At 41.4% G+C, this 18,066-nt stretch overlaps 1 protein-coding gene across 1 annotated transcript in view; it reads left to right on the top strand.

The window, feature by feature from the left end:
- PLXND1 (plexin D1) overlaps positions 1 to 18,066 on the top strand; it is a 156,077-nt gene that overhangs the window by 56,776 nt on the left and 81,235 nt on the right. Inside the window, exons 4-8 of the mRNA XM_083429037.1 lie at positions 991 to 1,091; positions 3,182 to 3,311; positions 7,498 to 7,672; positions 9,782 to 9,890; positions 11,689 to 11,791. Of these exons, the coding sequence (XP_083285163.1) occupies positions 991 to 1,091; positions 3,182 to 3,311; positions 7,498 to 7,672; positions 9,782 to 9,890; positions 11,689 to 11,791 (618 nt within the window). The remainder of the gene's footprint in view (positions 1 to 990; positions 1,092 to 3,181; positions 3,312 to 7,497; positions 7,673 to 9,781; positions 9,891 to 11,688; positions 11,792 to 18,066) is intronic.

Raw genomic sequence — 18,066 nt, 5'->3', positions numbered from 1 at the left:
GTCAATATTAGTGATGTGTTCTATATTTCTTAAAACAAAGTTAAAATGTAATGAGACGTGAATAACGGGTGGACGTTTCACTTGGTGAGAGTAAGCACTTCCATTACTTGATCTTAGAGTAAAGATTTTGGTTATAAATCCACCTGTGTTTAGGATTGTTCTACGTGATACATAAAGTTTAAATCTCAGTATTTTCAAAGGGGTGAGGTGGCGGCAGCAGGTGGAGGGGAGATTGTAGTGAAACACAAAAGAGAAGACTGGACGCTTACTCCTTCCTGGGTGGGTGCCTGTTGTGGCCTCTCGCACTCAGCCGCCATCCCCGGGCAATGAGAACGGAGCACACATGGCTGAGCGGCCATTAGGGAAATTCCTCCAGCCGCCTGGACATCCGGCTGAAGTTCCAGCCTGCTGCAGCAATGGGCCAATCAGTGGCCTCCTTAGTGGGTGTGCCTCACAGGCTGATAGGGCATTGGCTGCACGCCTGCCCTTGGCGAGGCATAAAAGCCAGCAGTGCAAAACACAAAAGAGAAGAATGCACTTGTCTCCTGATTCACCCTAGGGCCCATACTCTCTACACATGACCCTGGGAATAACCAATCACTCATTTGTTTATGCAACCTTGTATAAATCTGGTTGTAGGTGTAAGAGAGCATTCCCACCTGGGAATAGCACACAGGAGAGAAGGCTTTCTCCTAGAAGATCAGATTTGGACCCAAGTGATGAATTTATAGCTCATTAGCTTGTTCTGGGGCCTGTCTCTAAAAACTGCTAGGATTGCTAACACTTTCTCCTTAAAGGTCTCTTGCAGCAGAGTGTTCTATCACGATATATGCTAATAGTTAAAGACCTCTGTGGTGGCAGTAACCTATGACATAAAACAATAATGTTAAAAAACTGTGGTTTCCTTCTTTCCAATTAACAAACTAGTACCTCTCTGAAAGCTTTTTAAAATAAAAAATATTACTCTCTTGGACTTTTGTTATTATGCAGATAGCCCGTGTGAAAGTAGCTGCCTGTGATCAATATACCACATGTACAGAGTGCTTGGCTGCAGCCGATGCTTACTGTGGATGGTGCACCTTGGAGACCAGGTGGGTATTTTTGTACACTGCATGCCTCTTAGTAATAGGCTGCTCTGTGCAGAAAATAATTGTCTGTTGAGGGAAATCACTAGTCTTTTTTATTTCATTACTCTGCTTCTGCTCTTTTGACAAGATTAGGGTTGTTTGATAGCAGTCTTCAAAAGTCATTTCTAATTTTAATAGCTCATTTTGAAGAAATCATTGCCATGGCTGAAACCTAAGCATTCCAAAGCTATTTTAAAAATATTTTGTAAACAAGGTACACTTTTCAAAAGTGTAATTTCATAATTCATAATTCAAACACATAATTGTTTATGGAAAAAATAATAATACTTTACAAAATAAACATTATGAGATGCTGAGTTTGACAAGAATAAAAAGCATCTCTAATTAAAATCAGTATAGAAGTGCTTTGTCATCTGTACTTCTATTATTGTACTGTAAAATAAAAGATCTTTCAAGGTCCTTTTCAAGTGGCTTCCATTAAGCAGGGGACCAAAATCCTAGGAACATTTCTTTGATAACACATATACCTGAAAATTAAGATTATTTTAAAGCATGTTGCTAGGTAATATTTTGAAGGGACAACATAGGACTAAATGGCCGAGTGTTCTTTCTTTTTTCCTTTGTCAAATACAATGTCCACTGTAACCATGGGATTCAAGAGTGAAGCTAACAGGATTACACCACCCCTTGGGAAAATGATAAGAGATATTGTTGGTCTTATTCTGAGCACAGTACCTACAATCAGGTCATGTGCAATCTGTAGTCTTGATGATAATAATATATTTTTTTAAAGTATGTTTGTAAGCTATAGGTCTTGAAAACATGAAATCAGCATCCCCCGCCCCAAGAACTGAACTAATGGTCCCAAGTTAATGGTTTAGCAGAGGGAGCAAGGTCAGCCATAGGCTATATATTACGGGCAATCACCATGTCCCAGAACAACATATCCCCATAAAACCCTGCAATTCTCTAAGCTGTAAAATAGTCTGATGAACAAGAATAAGCTAGATAGCTCTGTCCTACTTGCCAAACATTAGATCAAAGTTTTTTCCTAAGGCTGTGCAGAAGGACATGGGAGGGAGAGTGCCTGCCTTGCCCATCAGAGCATGTGTGGAAAGAATTTGCCTCCAGCACTGAAAGGAAGATCTCTAGAAGGTTCTGTAGGTGGAGAACCTAATCATGCAACTTCACGGACGACCACTTGAAGAATGTCAATTGGAGATTAGCAACCGCTCTTTATTTTTACTGCCACATTCTTATGTGCGGTTTTGAATGGTTCAAAAACTGGTCAAGCTCACCCAACTTCACATAGGTTGCTAGTTTGCCACGTCATAGGAACATAAGAAGTTGCCATCTACTGAGTGAGACGATTGGCCCATCTGGTTCAGTATATTCTTCGCTGATTGGCACCAGCTCTCCAGGGTTTCAGGCAAGAGTCTCTCCCACTTGGGTATTGAACTTCGGACCTTCTGCATGCCTAGCCTAGATGCTCTACCGCTCAGCTATGGCACTTCCCCTTCAGGAGTAATGCTACAACTAATAAGAATCCTGCCGCTCTCTCAAGCCTTTCCTAACTCAATCCTAGGAGCAAAAGACTAAACAGAAGTATTTATAGGAAACAAGCCAGAACATAGTAAAGATAACCAAGGCAGAACAATCAATTTAGTTTGCTGGAACAATATATTTATTTTAAGGGAAAATCTGATAAAACAGAAATAGAACATGCAGGGGAGGGAGAGAAAGTAACTTTCATGGCTAGCTGATACACTGTCTCCTCTGAGTCTGCTAAGCCAACATAGTTCAAAAGCTTAATTTCTGGTTTCCATGGGTTTTTGAGTCGATTTTTCAGCATCAGATACAGAAAAAGGGTATGTGGGAAAACACAAGGAAAGCATAAGGTGTAAAGTATCTCTCCATTTTGTCTCTTGTGCACTTGGGTGTTGAAGCTAAAATGTTTATATCATGAAGATCATGTTGATTATATAAAATGGATGCTAGTGCAGTGAAAACTATGAGGAGGGTTGCAGTTCTCCCGGCAACATTATTAATAATTTTGAAGGTCTGGGGTCATGACTGTTTTTTTATTGTTTTAGGTGTTCCTTGCAACATGAGTGCGCTAATTCTTCTGAACCCAATTTCTGGATAAGTGCCAGCGAAGGAGTGCAGCAGTGCCCGTCAATGACCATACTGCCCTCAGAAATAAACATTGAGAAGGAGAACAAAGTATGTCAAATGAGAATTGCACTGTTTGTTGATATTGTGTCATAAGCAGCGGGATTTATTCTAAACCCTTCTAAGTGGAACCTGCAAAAAAATATAAAAATGACTTGGTGTGATGCCCAGGGTTCCAAACAGCCAGGAAACACCACTCTCTGCCCCAATTTTCTATCCACACTTCAACCGTCAGCATCCCGCTGCCACTGAGCATGCTCAGTCCCCATTGGGCTGTTTTGGAGGGTCTGCCCCATTAGGCTCCCCCTCCCCCGAGACTTTTGTACTTTGCAAACTTTTGGTTTTCCTGAGCCTGCAGATACAACCCTCTTGTGGGTGGGTTGTGCTGTTTTGGTTGCATAATGACCCAAGCCACCTCTGAGCTTCAGGAATTATGAGGGAAAGTAGGACCTGCAGCAAAACACTGCAATGCATAGAGTGCTTTGGTTCGCTATTCCAGCCAGCCATGCCCTCTTTCAGAATACTTCCATTTTATCCTGGTTTCCTTTTCTTCTCCACAACAGCATTCCGTGGCGACTGAGTATGCTCCACCCTCATGAAACTGTTTCACCCCTTTTTTCCTCCCTCAGGTATTTTCCATAAATACTTTTATCTACACCTGTAAACCATGGGGTTTCCACAAGCCTGCAGGAGCCATAATCACACCAGCAACTGAGTTTGCTATTATTAGAAGAACAGAACTTTGCAATCTGACTTTTATGTATGCTGGTAGGCATACATCACTTGGCTTTGTTGTTACCAGACTTCAGGTGCAGCCAGGGGCATCTTCAACTGTGTGCATTTTAAATAGATGTCACCAGTGGTGCTCTCCAGCAAAATTACCGCAGCTTGTTCTTTCATTCTGTACCCCTCCCCATTTTTGTCACTTTCCGACCCCACCACCATCAGTCTGTCAGTGTTCCATGCACGTTGAGCATACTGAGTCCTCCGTTTCTTTCCTCCTGTGTTTTTTCTTCATTTTGGGAATTTTTTTTCGGTTTTTTGTGAGAGGCACCCATCCTCTCACAGTATCCAACCTACATGAAATTATTTGTTTTATCCATGAGTTTCCATGGTTTCTCTTTGCTACCGTATTGGCCCAAACATAAGCCTTTTTTTTCCAAATTCCGACCATGAAAAGTTAAAGTGCATCTTAAATTCGTGACCTTACAAAAATTGGCTTTTACAATATCGCTGCTGAAACACACATACGGTAAAACGGAACGGGTGTGAATGCCTGTGGAATTTTAAGGGAGCGGCTTATATTCAGGTATTGTATTTTTTCTGCCTCCCCCCCCCCCTTGAACTTTAAAGGTGCAGCTTATATTCAGGTGCAGCTTATATTTGGGCCAATACGGTACATCCTTGGGGAGCTTTTAAAAAAAGGCTTCTCAGTATGAACCAAGATGTGACCTTTCTAGACAATGTGATGATTCTATCCTTTATGGGTTGTATCTGACTAAGTGAAACTCAGAGCACACCCCCATGGAAATCAATTGACCTAAGCTGGTCTACTCTGAGTTAGAACTAATCAGATTCTGAGTAGGGATTGACAGGATCAGACTCTGTTCCCTCTGCCCCCTCCACCCTCACACATCCCACCCCCATTGTTATGGGTCTTTCTTCTCAGTCTCTCAGTGCTTCAAGCCACTGAGTTCTCATGGGGCTGTTTGGGGAATTTTCTTTTTTTCTTTTTAAAGAGTTTTTGAGCAACTGCAAACCTTGGGGTTACCGCAGGTCTGCTATTGCGTCATCCTTTTGTATGGACAGTACAATTTTGGCTACGGAATGGTGCACATTTGAAGACTTGAATCACTATTAGAAGGAATGTTTGCCAGGTTACCACCTCAGAAAGTTGAGACAGCACTGGTAATTTTGGATTTTTTGACTCTGTGAAGCAGCAATTTCATTCAAAATATTGCACCTGTGGAATCAAGTAGTCATTGGGGATATCTGTCCACGCAGAGGAAGTCACATTGCGTTGTCAGTGTCATCCCTGTGCAAGGAGGAACTGGCTTAACATACCACTCAGGCCAAGTCTAAGGAGAGTACTACCTGAACACAAAAGGCTGAACCAGTTGAACTGATGAAAAATTGAAGTTTAAATATTCAGCATACCTATTTGCACACAAACATCAGTTTGATATTTCAGAGTTGAAATGGTTTTTCACTTTTTTGAAGCCTTTCCTCAAATCATTTCCCAAGATTTCTTCTCTGCTGAAGAAACTATGCCTAAATGATGGTTGGTTCTATGTGGTAATATAATTATTCATAACATAATATAATTGTGATAATGGGCCACTTTTAGCTAATGTGCAAATAACTCTGGATGTGCATTCCACTGAACTCAGTGGGGAATTCTTCTGAGTAGTTATGTGCAGGATTGTACTGTTAATGACACAAGGCCAGTACTGTGGTACATTTCACTGGACGAAGAGTGAAGATGCCTTTAGCACTGAATGCTAAGCAGACTTGAACTTATTTATGTTTAAGAACAGCATCATCTGCACTTCCCTAGAGTTTGAAGGGAATATGGTTTGAATGACAAATCCAAAGACCTTTGCTGGTTGCCATTAAACTGCAGAAGATTTTTGTTCAACTTCTGTCATTCTTCTCTGGAGATCAGGATTAGCTTACTATAAGAGCCAGTAAATAATTAAACCATTTCCCCTAGAAACCTCTAACCCTTTACACAACTGCATTAAACCAACAAATAAACCAACATTAAAATAAACCAACAAACATTCACTTAAAGTTTATTTTTTAGGACTAGTAAGCTACTGCTTCTTGGCTCTTCAGTAAAAAGCACACAATGGAAATTATGTTAATTAATGCATTTAGCTTAATCTTTCAGCTTTGAATTTGTGAAATAGCTTTTCGTAGATTTCCGTTAGTGGAACAGAAACCTCTTCAGTTTTGTTGCACCAATCAGGTGGGGTGAATTACATTATGCCGCCAGATTGTGTACTATTGGAACAGATTTATCGATCAGACTCCTTTTCAGTTGGTTAGCCACCACTGGAATGCTACAGCTCCACACCAGAGCAGGTTGCTTTGCTGCATTCCATCCCCTCTCCCAAGACTAGAGCTTCTCCCCCTTAGGAATTATGTCTCCTACAGTGCGGCGTTCTGTTTTTCAGTTCCACTTTTCACTGGTTCTGAAAGGGAGGTTCACGCAACACACTGAGACAGAGGGATGAGGATGGTTGCAATACCTCATGCGTCAGTTTTCCCCCACTGATGTGCACCTTGGTCATTCCTCCATCCTGTGGCTCACGTGGAATGATTGGTATAGGAAAGGGCTTTCCGCAAGTCCTGTCTGATGTACACAGTTAGAGCTCAGCATTGGAAAGGACCCTGATTGAACCAATGTACCCTACATAGAGAAGTTCTATCCATGAACATCAGTATCTGGGAAGCATCCTTTTCTTACACCATCCAAATATGCAGACATCAGGGAAGTGTTTCTGCTGTGTGCACTGACAGCAAGAGGTGTGGCCATTGTGCATGGGCAAAGGGGTGGATTTGGTACACGTGATTCCATTTCACTTGATAAGCAAAGCTGTTACACAACTGTTACAACTGGCTGGGGAGAGTCCACACAATATTTTTGCTGCTTATTGAGGCTATAGGTTGTATCCAGCATTGGTCTTACACATAGTAGATTAATTGAAATGAATGAACCTGATTAATAGATATGTTACTTCCAATGGGTCTACTCTCAATAAATGTAGTAGGATGCAACTATGTATGTTGTGTGTGTGTGTGTATAATTTGTATATTAATATTGTTGCAAAACACTTCAGGGCTTTTTTAAAGGAAAAATATTTATGCTAATTAATTGGAAAATAAATTTAAATAAATATACTTTTTTGTCCCTAAGCAAAATGTTTCTACTAACTTCCTTTTTCAAAATGTCCGAATGGAAATTGCAATAAAAACCTAAGAGAAATCAATGTTACTAGCCAAGAGTAAGTCTCCTTCATTGACTGCTTATTACCTTTCTGAAAGATGTACTAGTTTAGCCATGCTTTCCATACATTATTTTCCAGCTGACAAATATTATGCAAAATGAAAAATCAATTGTAGCCATTTGTTTCCTAAACCAGATAGTCAATGCAATTCAAAATTCTGTGTCCCCTTTTCTTTTTTTCTTCTTTTTTTGTAGCAATAACTCAATCTTTTTTGTCTGTATTAGGGCATGATAATCCAAATAAATGGGAATATTCCAAGTTTGAATGGAATGGAGATGTCTTGCAATTATGGAAATAATATATCCACTGTAGCCAAAGTTGCTGCCCACTCTTGGAGCCAGTTTGTTTATTGCAATTTTCTTCCTAGAGAAAAATATCCAGCCTTCCCATACAATCAAGGTATGTAACAAAGAATAGAGACAACATGCTTTTTTTAAAAAATGAGAGCAGTAGTGACTTTGACTTAGAAACTCCACTATTTCTGTAGTCATTCATATTTATTTGATATGGAAAACTGGGTTACTGCATGAAATGTGCGTGTGTGTGTTCATTTATGTGTGAGCATTATCAAGGAAATATTGAAGTCCTCATGTGTACTACCTTGGTAGGTTTTGGCCACAATACTATGAACTCTGTAACAACAACAACAGCAACATGTTGCCAGGGGAAAACACAATATCTGCTACCTTGCTATATCATGCAGGTTCAGACAATTCCTTTTTGAAGATCCAGTAAGTATGACTTTGGATACGTGGTGGTTGTCACAGAGTCCTCAGGTTGAATATCACTATAGATGCATGGTAGAGAAGGATGTGCATATTTGCTCCTAAATCATTCAAATAGTATAAGTGCATATAAGAACCAGTTCATGGTGATAAGCCCACCACAAGCATGGTGTTAAGTCTTAGGCGTGTTCATATATGTCTTGAATATATTGGAATTTGCAGCTCACCATCTCCTGTCAAATATAAATCAACCCAGGAAGTACTGAGCTGTGATTTCGGCACATGCTAGAGCATCTGCAACACCAGCCTTGGTGGGAGAAAAAAGTCTCAATTAATGGTGACTTCATTTGTCATCGCCATATCCAAATGGTGGTATGGATTCCCTCTGGCCTTAGCAACCACCTCTTTCCTCCATCTGGTATTGATTGCTGGACCTTGACAATTCATGAAAGCCACACTTGTGCATTATGCTGCAATTTTCCATATGCCAGACACCTGTAAAGTTCTGCGGGGAACTGCCAGCCTTTCCCCCTCAGCGCAGCAGCGCCTGTGTCTTCAACAGCTGTGTGATTAGCAGAAATTCTGCAGGAGAAGCATTTCCAGACATACAAAGCCACTGGGAAAAGCTTTACCTGCTGATTAACTGCTTGCCATGTGGCTTTCTGCTCATTAGCCAGCAGTTGCCAAGCACGGTTTGTCAGTCTAAATGTGGCCTAGTTCTAATCACTTGTAATACTTTGCAACTCTGTGCTTAACAGAAATAGTATTTTGTATCTTGTGGGTGTTTTTGGTACTCTGATGTTGAATAAGTAATTGTGTAGAATTTTGTATCCTAACTTCTTGAGTACGGCACATGAACTTTGCCACAATGAACCAAGTCAGATGATTACCTTATTTCTGTAAAATAAATCTCTGTGACCTTCAAACTGGAGGATTCCCTGGGCATCCTGTTAGTGTAGACATGTGTGGAAGATAAAATGCTTCAGAACTTATGAAATGTTTTCTTACTAATGCGTTATTTTCTCACAGGTGTGTTAATGTTTGGTACCAAATTTTCCTTCGTCCAGAAAAAGTTGCCCATGGGGCCCCTCCAGACTGGCATTTTATTGCAAGTCTATTCTGTAACATGGTCTTGACACAATAATACTAGCGGTGGATTTATCCTGCTTTATTAGTTGTTCTGCAGTGCTTCCCCAATTACGGCCTGGAGGAACTATAGTGCAAGAAGCACAGGACAAAAAACCCACCCCAGAATATTTGGGGTATGAGAGGTTATGGGATTTTATCAGCAGGTTACTGAAAATGCATTGACTAGAAAGGAAGCAGTATGAGTTTCTCAGAACATTTGCAGGCATAAATAGTATTGAAAGTGAGATCACATATGACCTACCTAATAGCATCATGAGCACAAATCATCATGAATGTGCAAAAAAAGGGGGTTACATGACAAAAGCAGAACCCTGCAGCTTTCTTTGTTCTATATGTTACATGCCCCCCCCCATTTCCTCCAGGAAACACAAATTCCACTGGTAACATCAGTGTTACACACCACCCCCTTGTTGTGTGACTACCTAGTTTGGAGAAATAGAGTTGAAAGCTGTAATTTTAAGTGAAGAGAAACTTTTGAGTTTGGGGGGAGGGCAAACTGAGGACTTGCATTCCCCTGGGAAAAGAAACAGTTTTGAGACAACCCGCCCAGGCATTTATCTTGTCTTGAAAGCTTAGAAAAATATAAAAGCAACTCTCTTATGTTCTGTTATATTTTGGCTTGTTTCCCCCCCAGATCATGTGATTGTTCAAACTGCTGTACAGGTCAACGGCAAAAATATTGTGTGGGCCAATTTCACCATCTATGATTGCAAGAGAACTGGAAACATTTATCCAAAGACAGCGTAAGTGATCTCATGGTCCGTAAATTACAGTGGAGGGGAGATGGCAGCTTGCTGACAAACAGTAGGTTGCTTGGCTATGACTTGCATCAGAATCTGACACTGGGAAACCCTTTTCGTGTTTTGTTTTGTTTTTGGTAGGGGAGAGATTGTGAATTAGGTAGTCCTAAAAAAAAAAGTACATTCATCACCCAGGAGCAATTATTGTAGAGGGTTAACTAAGCAGGAACCACTTAGTTGTCAACCAGATATTTTAGACCCTGGGCAGGATTTGGCAGGGAAGTCTGTGCAGCTTGCCAAGATTCACAGAGAAAGGGTCTTAGAGCATTTCAGACCATCTGGACAATTTTGACGGCTTTTGGCATTTTTTTCCTTTCAAGTTTCTTAAACGTGCTTAATATTTTATTTCATTTTATCTGAAAGCTTTAGCATTAACCCTCAGAACTCTGCTTGATTTTCAGGAGATAAATTCTACGTATTAATAGACTGATCAGTCTATTGTAAAACAAAATACAATTTCACAGGATTCAGTAAACATAGTGAGCATGAAGGTTATGCAGCTCATGGAGCTGTGGAAACAACTAGGTGTTAGCTTGTCAGGCCTGGTTTTTCTTCCATGCGCCACTGCCACTATCCCTAGGAAGTTCTCTTCCATGCGCTTGCAGATCATGCTCTTTAACCAATCAATCTTTGGAGACAACTTTTAGGAATAGTTACAGCAGTATGTGAACTTGGCATTACTTCAGTAAAATTTCAAGAGCCGATCAACTGTTCTGTTGACTGGATTATCAGCCCCGGAATTGGACACAGTTGGTTCCCCAAGTATAACCATCCCTTTTGTTTTGTTTATAGGAAGGGGGATATATTCTGCAGGAAGCATCAAAGGAAAGAGTAATTAAGGGATGTGAAGAGGCAGTTGTGGGTGTGCAAAGTTAAAAGGATATGGGTTTTGAAGGCAGTATAGAGTTAATGACTTAGGGGAACAGATTCACTCTCCTTCTAGAATAATCTGATTGCTTGGGTCAGCATTGAAAGCATGTCAGTAACATGCTTTCAGCATACCCATGCTAAGAAATGTTTTGTTGATGCAAGAATGTTATTCATGCTCACATATGGTCTTGTTGCCTCGATTTGAGAAATGCTGATTAAGACCTACATTATGATTGGATTGTTAGTGTATACTTTGCAGCCAATCAAACTGATCTTTTCGAAACTAAAGGTTTAGATTCTTACCTATCACTCTGCAAAATATCCCCCAAAGCTTAAAAGTCACTATCACTAGCTAATATCATGCATGAACTACAAGGCACAGGATAAAATTTTACAACTCATGTTGACAGGTCAGACAGGATTGCCGCAATGTTAACACTGGACTAAAGATTTCTTTATCTAATAGTAAAATAGTCCTGAGAGGGAGCAACGATGGTGGTGTTGAGTCTTTACTCAGAGCAAGTTTGGGTTGCTGCTTTTCAATGGCAAAGTTGCCTCTATGCAATGGTGGAAGTCGTATTTATTGAAGAAAATTATTCCTGAAAAACAATAAGGGAAGTAGCTCAAAACCAGATGTTATATTAGCTCTCTGGTCCGTGGATTAAGTGGAATGGCAGAAGAGCAGTTTCTGGGCCTTCTCACCAGGGGGAAAAATGGAGTGTTAGACTTTTAAAAACCTTCAGTGGAAGGACTTGCCACAAGGCCATAATGAAGAGTCTGCAGACTTGCAACAGAAATTTAGCTCCGGACAGGAGTCTATAACCCGCCCTGGTGTGGATTAGTAAGTGTACATACTTTTTATGCATTTCAGATGTATCACCTGCCTCTCGGCTAAATGGAAGTGTTACTGGTGCACTAGAAAATACACCTGTGTCTCCAATTCAACTGAATGTGAGGACTCAATACAGATGAATGTAAGCACATAACACTGATAGTTCATCATACTTCTTTGTTTTAATGACACTAGGGTTCTTTTTCTCCTTGTCTGGTAGAAATTTGAGGACCTTGTTTTTACAAATCTTACAGAGTATGGTGTGTATAGAAGTTGTGCATAAACATTGCGTATTGTGGTGGTGGTGACGTTCTGAAGGACAAGGTCAGGCTCCCTCAAACTTGGCCCTCCAGATGTTTTGAGACTACAATTCCCATCAGCCCTGACCACTGGTCCTGCTAGCTAGGGATCATGGGAGTTGTAGGCCAAAAACATCTGGAGGACTGAGTTTGAGGAAGCCTGGACAAGGTCTTTCGACCCTGATTTCCAGTTATCCCCCAAATGATAATAGGTTGCAGAGCCTGCTCAGTATTTGGTATTCAAACCTCTAGTACTCAACATTTCTACATGTGTGTGCAGAAAAATAAATGGACAGTGGGTTGAATTACATAAATCTTCTGTGGCCCGTTTATTTAGCTGTTGAGTGTCCCAGGTAGTAGTTCTGTGAGCCTGATCAAGTGAGCCACATGGAAGGCCAGATGACTTTCAAAAGTCATTCCTAATCATGATGGGTTTGTGTTCATGCTTTCCCCATCTTTCACTGACCTTGTTCGTTGACCAAATGTAAGGTTCCTCATCCCTCTGCGTCTCATATTCCATGTGTGTGAAATGAGCACTGCAATTCCTGTTGTTAAAACTTGTGCTGTAGTGTTAATTGATAAAAAAAACCACCTCTTTCCTACTCGGATGCATGGAGAGTAGAGCATTTCTGTTTAAGTAGTTTATCCAGGTGCAGGATATTTAGAAGTTCGGACAATTTTTAAATAATAATAATAATAATACAGACAGTTATCTGTGCTTAACAAAAGTATTCACATTTCCTGGCTGTTCAATCAGGTTTTATCCATTGAATCTTTATTACCATTTAAAACTGGAACAGTATCTTTATTTCCACATGGGTTGCAATGCCTGGATTTTAGCAATAAAATAAATCTAGTAATACCTTGCAGGGTGTTTTTTTTAACCTTTTACTAGTCTATTGTGGGATATTAATAAAACAAGCTAACATTAGTAAAATCACCAGTTTGAACAGGAAATCACTGTTATCCAAAATCCATCTCGTCATTATAGTGAAATTTGGCATAATGTTCCTGAGGTTAATTTAAACAAATTGGCCTTTTAGCAGTCAGTTTACTGATCATTTACATTTTAAATACCATTCTACTTCTTTGGAGCTTTGAAAATTTTCTAGCGTGTTGAGTCTCTCCTTGATTGTTTTATTCAGAAAGGGCCTTGGCCTTCCTGTCATACTTTCTATTTTCACTTTCCAGTTTTTACTCTGCCTCAATTATATATAAGTGCAAAATATTCAGAAAGAATACATTAGACAAATCAGATCTTATCAGTGTGGTGTAAATTTATTAGATACAGGGATTTTCATGCATGGCTTCGTTAAAAAATTGGCCTTGGTTTTGCTTGTTCAGTTATGTTTTCCTCAGTAAATGTCATTTTCACCACAGCAACATAACATTGAACTGATGGTTGTTAAAATCTACACATTTGCAAAATTATGCCTGTAGGCCTTTTCTGAAGCAGAATAGTAAAAGTAGGCACATGAGTAGTTTGGTCTATAGGTAGTATCTAAGGCAGGCATAGGCAATCTCCAGAGGTTTTGGGACTACAATTCCCATCATCCTTGACCACTGGTCCTGCTAGCTAGGAATCATGGGAGTTGTAGTCCCAAAACATCTGGAGGGCCGAGTTTGCCTATGCCTGATCTAAGGTGACAACCAACTGTTACTAGTTTGATCATAACTTTAAACGATTTAGAAGCTGTCCTTACAATCCACCTCTTCCAACATGATATCCTGAGGTTTCAAATTCGGGCTTCCTCAGAGGCTGCTAGATTGGTCTCAGCACCTCCATCGCCACTGCTGACCCTAGAACCCACTGGATTCTGGTTCCTTCTGTTAATGTCCAGCTGCCAAGTCTGCTCTGTGGAACAACATTTGTAGCCAAGCCCTTTGCTTCATACCGACTACCACAAATTTCCATTACATGAAAAAGAAATCCCCACAGGGTAGAAAGGACTGTGTGAATTTGTCTGCTTTTCTTTGGAACAGAAGAAAAGGAAATATAGCATGGAGGGAGTAACTGCCTATACACTTGCATTGCTATCTGTATGGTTCCTTGGGAATCTGAATACACAGAGGAAGAAAACTCAGCTTTTCAGTTCCACAAACTGTCTTTTCCATGAAAGCATCCCTCACAAGGCATATGTTAGGCATGCCGTAGAATTCCACGCTAAGTCATTTTGGGAAAGCATGGCCCTTTGACCACCACTTCACCTTTTCAAGACCCTAAGATCCTTGCACTGTCAGCAAAATGAGCCTCCTAAACTGTTGAGGATTAAACTAAGCAGATGAATCTAGGGCACCCAGAAGGGATCATCTTCAAAAAGGCTTGGCAAGGCTAATCTAGAAACCCCTGCGCTTACTTTTTATATACCTTTTAAATCTCCTTCTGGAATAGGTAGAAATTTTTGCTGCCATGAGATGGACTAAGAGAAGTGGGTGAGAGCCCCAAAGATTTGCATTAATCTGAAATTCACAGAATGGTTTTAGTTAGCAGATGTTACATCCTGAGGGGTGGGTGTGGGTGGGGATGGATGAAAGAAAGCAAGATTTCAAATGAAGTTTCAAGGGCATGAACTGAATTTTAATAGACAAGTGTGCCAGCAAACCCTTACCATCTGAAAGCATAATTGCCTCAGTCCCACAAACATTAAAAAACCATTCTGCATTCAAATAAACACACGTATTTGTATTCACAGACACCTGTGTGCCATCTTCTGTGTTATTTTTGGTGCCTCTCTGATATTAAGACATGAGGCCTAGTAATAGATATAAGAAACCATACGACTGCTTCACTGCTAAGACACCAAAATCCCAGGCTGCTTTCACCAAATTCATGTCTCAGCAGCCCTGAAGCAGACACCCTGCCTAACTGTTCTCACATTATAAACTGACACTTATCAACTTCTGTTTTGGTAAAATGCAATGTGGGAACTCCTCTGATTTGTTTGAGTAACAGATATGAATGCACAGATACAGTTAGATATTGTGCATTGTTTAAATTATGCAATACTTTTTGCTAAACTATAAGCCCAGAGAGCTATGCTGGAAGTACGAAGCATGTACTGTATTTGGCAAATGGAGTTTCTTCCCTGTCTCTGAGATGCTAACTTGTTTGAATGCACCACTGGTTTTCCCCCGTGTTTCAGTGTGCCCAGTACAAAATGGAGAAAAAACATTTTCCCCCTATCCTGCTGAAAGAATTAGTGCCATTTTAGAGAGCTGCTTCATAGCAAAAGATGAAAAGCGCTGTTTCTATGCTTAGTAATAACAGACTAAAGGATTAAACACCAAATATGAAAAGGCCCTTTCTGTCTCAGGTACACTCAGGCGAGCTGTCCCTGCTGTGCAACTGAATGTACCAGGTTCATCCATCTAGAATGTGTTTGCTGGGGTGATTAAACATCAGGATGCGTGGGCTGCAGTATTCATTTGGTTTCCTTGGATTGGAAACTAAAGACAGGAGCACTGAAAATAAGGGACTAGTTGATAACCAGGATTTAGTCGTTTAACCCTTAATAAGCATTTGCAGTGCAGGCAAGTCATAGGCTGAAAGGGAGGGATCTGTTTCACTGAAACTTTTGCCCTGTGCTGAAATGGGGGAGGGGGTCTTGTTTTGGTAACCTTTCAGGGTCTGTCCGACAAGAGGGTGGTGGAGCAGGGATGGCGGAAATTACAATTAGCAAAGTGGACAGACTGGGGACAAACATGGATACAGGCTCTTCTCCCCTAGGCAGCCGCAAATGAAAGTAGTAGCTTGCACAAGGCAGAAGAAGGCACTGTGAGGTAGTGAGTTAATCTGTTCGCTATTGTTTGTTTTTCTAGCAATCTGAGCTAGCTTCTTTGCTGTGCAGGGACACACAAAGCTATGTTCATTTCCCTGCTGAGTTTGCTTGCCCTCTTTTTTTTTTTCTTTTTCTTGCTCACATTAAGGAGACTCAGGGACCAGAATCAATCCACTCCCTCTTTGTTGATTTACTTCTCTGCTTGCATATCGCCCTTATTTAATCTCCGTGCTGAGGCAGCCCAGGGAAGGTGCATGGTTAAGATCAGTGTCCCGATAAACCATGAAACATGCTTTCCCCCATCAAACAAGCACTTTAAGATAATTGAGAAGCCTTGAAGATGGGCTTAGCAGGAACCAGGGGAGAGCCAGTCTTAAGTGCAAGGAGTCCCCAGTGCTTGCAGCATATGAGATAGAGAAGTGTTCTACTGTTTATCTTTTTAAGTGTTACAAGGCCCAGGTCTTAAGTTGTCTCACTCAGGTGGAAATTAGAAGTCAGTCAATGACAAGAGAATCAACCTCTGTGCACTGTGGGACATGATGTTTTCTCAGTTAGCTCATGTAATCTATTTATGCATATTTGGTAGACTAGTGAGATAAGAATTTAGCCTGACTTTTCGGGGGGGGGGGGTTAACCCTTTTAGATGAACCAAATTGTGAAAGTTGGGCTCGTTGTAATCAGATCCTTTGTCCATCCACCAGTTTTATGTGATGCACTTTTGAGAAGATGGAGAGAGGGTTCTTTTATATTTTCCAACTTTGTACGTATGGCTTCATGCATGTTTGAGCCTTTGTTCGAACTGTGATAAAAGTCATCCAATAGAACTGGGTGCTGTGGAATAATAGATAACATACAGTGGTACCTCGGTTGTTGAATGTAATCCGTTCCGGAATACCATTTGACTTCCAAAACGTTCGACAACCAAGGCACAAAGGGCAGTCGGCAAAGTCAATGGAGAAAAAAGAAAAAACCGCAGTGGAAGCTGTTCAACCTCTGAGGCTCATTTGAAAACGGAAGCAATTACTTCCGGGTTTTCAGCATTCGGATTCCGAGACACTCGAAAACTGAGGTACCACTGTATTTGCTTCATATTCAGCCCTTGTTTAATCAAACAACGCACATGTCACCACACCAATGGTTGTCCTCTTTCTCTTGTGCTCCACGATAGCCTGTCTTCAATGTAAAAACTCAACATACACACAGTCGTTATACAGATGGTTATTTCATTTGGAGCAATGAGAATGACTTTCTCTATATGACTCCCATGACACTACACTAGACCTGGTCCAGCAGAGGAACCTTAATAACTTAATCCATTTTCATAAAAAAGCAAATTCCCCTAGTCCTGTACATATCAGTACAGTTGTGAACTTGAACAAGATGAGGCCAGCTTAGGAGCAGCTTTTAACCTAGTCAGTTTACTCCTAAGGGAAACTGCTTCCATGCCCCCCCCCCCCCGTCATTTAAATGGTTACGTGAATGTGGACAGAAATGTGTGCCCATTCTTTCATACACTATACAGCAGCAGCAATGCAGTGCTCTTTATGGGTACTTAGTATACACAACCATCTCATATTGTACACCCATCTACTGCAATAGTGCTAGTCATGCTTCTGATTGTTTATTTCTGCTTTTTCGGGGCAGTTATAGAAGAACTACAAAACTGCAAAATGGATTTGAGCAGAAATCATGCCTTAATAATAATGATGATGATGTGTATGTAATAGGCAATGACAGCCCTTCAATTCCACCTCTAAAACTGATAAGAGTTATTGCCTGTACATAGCCACATGCATGCAGTGCTTAAATTTAGCATCAAGTGCATACCGTATTTTTCGCCCTATAGGACGCACCGTCCCATAAGGCGCACCTAGTTTTTTTGGGGGGAAATAAAGGAAAAAAATTATTTCCCCCCCAGGCGCGGGGTTGGGGAAGCCCGAGCTTCCCCCGACCCCAGCCCCCAAACAGGCAGCTCTCTGCAAGCCGTGGGAGCCCAGTGCTGGCTCCCGCTGCTAGCGGAGAGGTCCGCGAAGCCTGGGCGCGCTGAGCTCAGCGCGCGCAGGCTTCCGCATGCAGGCACCTCTCCGCCAGCAGCGGGAGCGTTCCCGCTGCTAGCGGAGAGGTCCGCGAAGCCTGGGCGCGCTGAGCTCAGCGCGCGCAGGCTTCGGCATGCAGGCACCTCTCCGCCAGCAGCGGGAGCGCTCCCGCTGCTAGTGGAGAGGTCCGCGAAGCCTGGGCGCGCTGAGCTCAGCGCGCGCAGGCTTCCGCATGCAGGCACCTCTCCGCCAGCAGCGGGAGCGTTCCCGCTGCTAGCGGAGAGGTCCGCGAAGCCTGGGCGC

Source organism: Podarcis tiliguerta (assembly GCF_965153285.1).
Source record: "Podarcis tiliguerta genome assembly, chromosome: 2".
Taxonomy (NCBI): domain Eukaryota; kingdom Metazoa; phylum Chordata; class Lepidosauria; order Squamata; family Lacertidae; genus Podarcis; species Podarcis tiliguerta.
The sequence above is the reverse complement of the archived record's forward strand: the minus strand, read 5'-3'. Positions and strand labels throughout refer to the sequence as shown.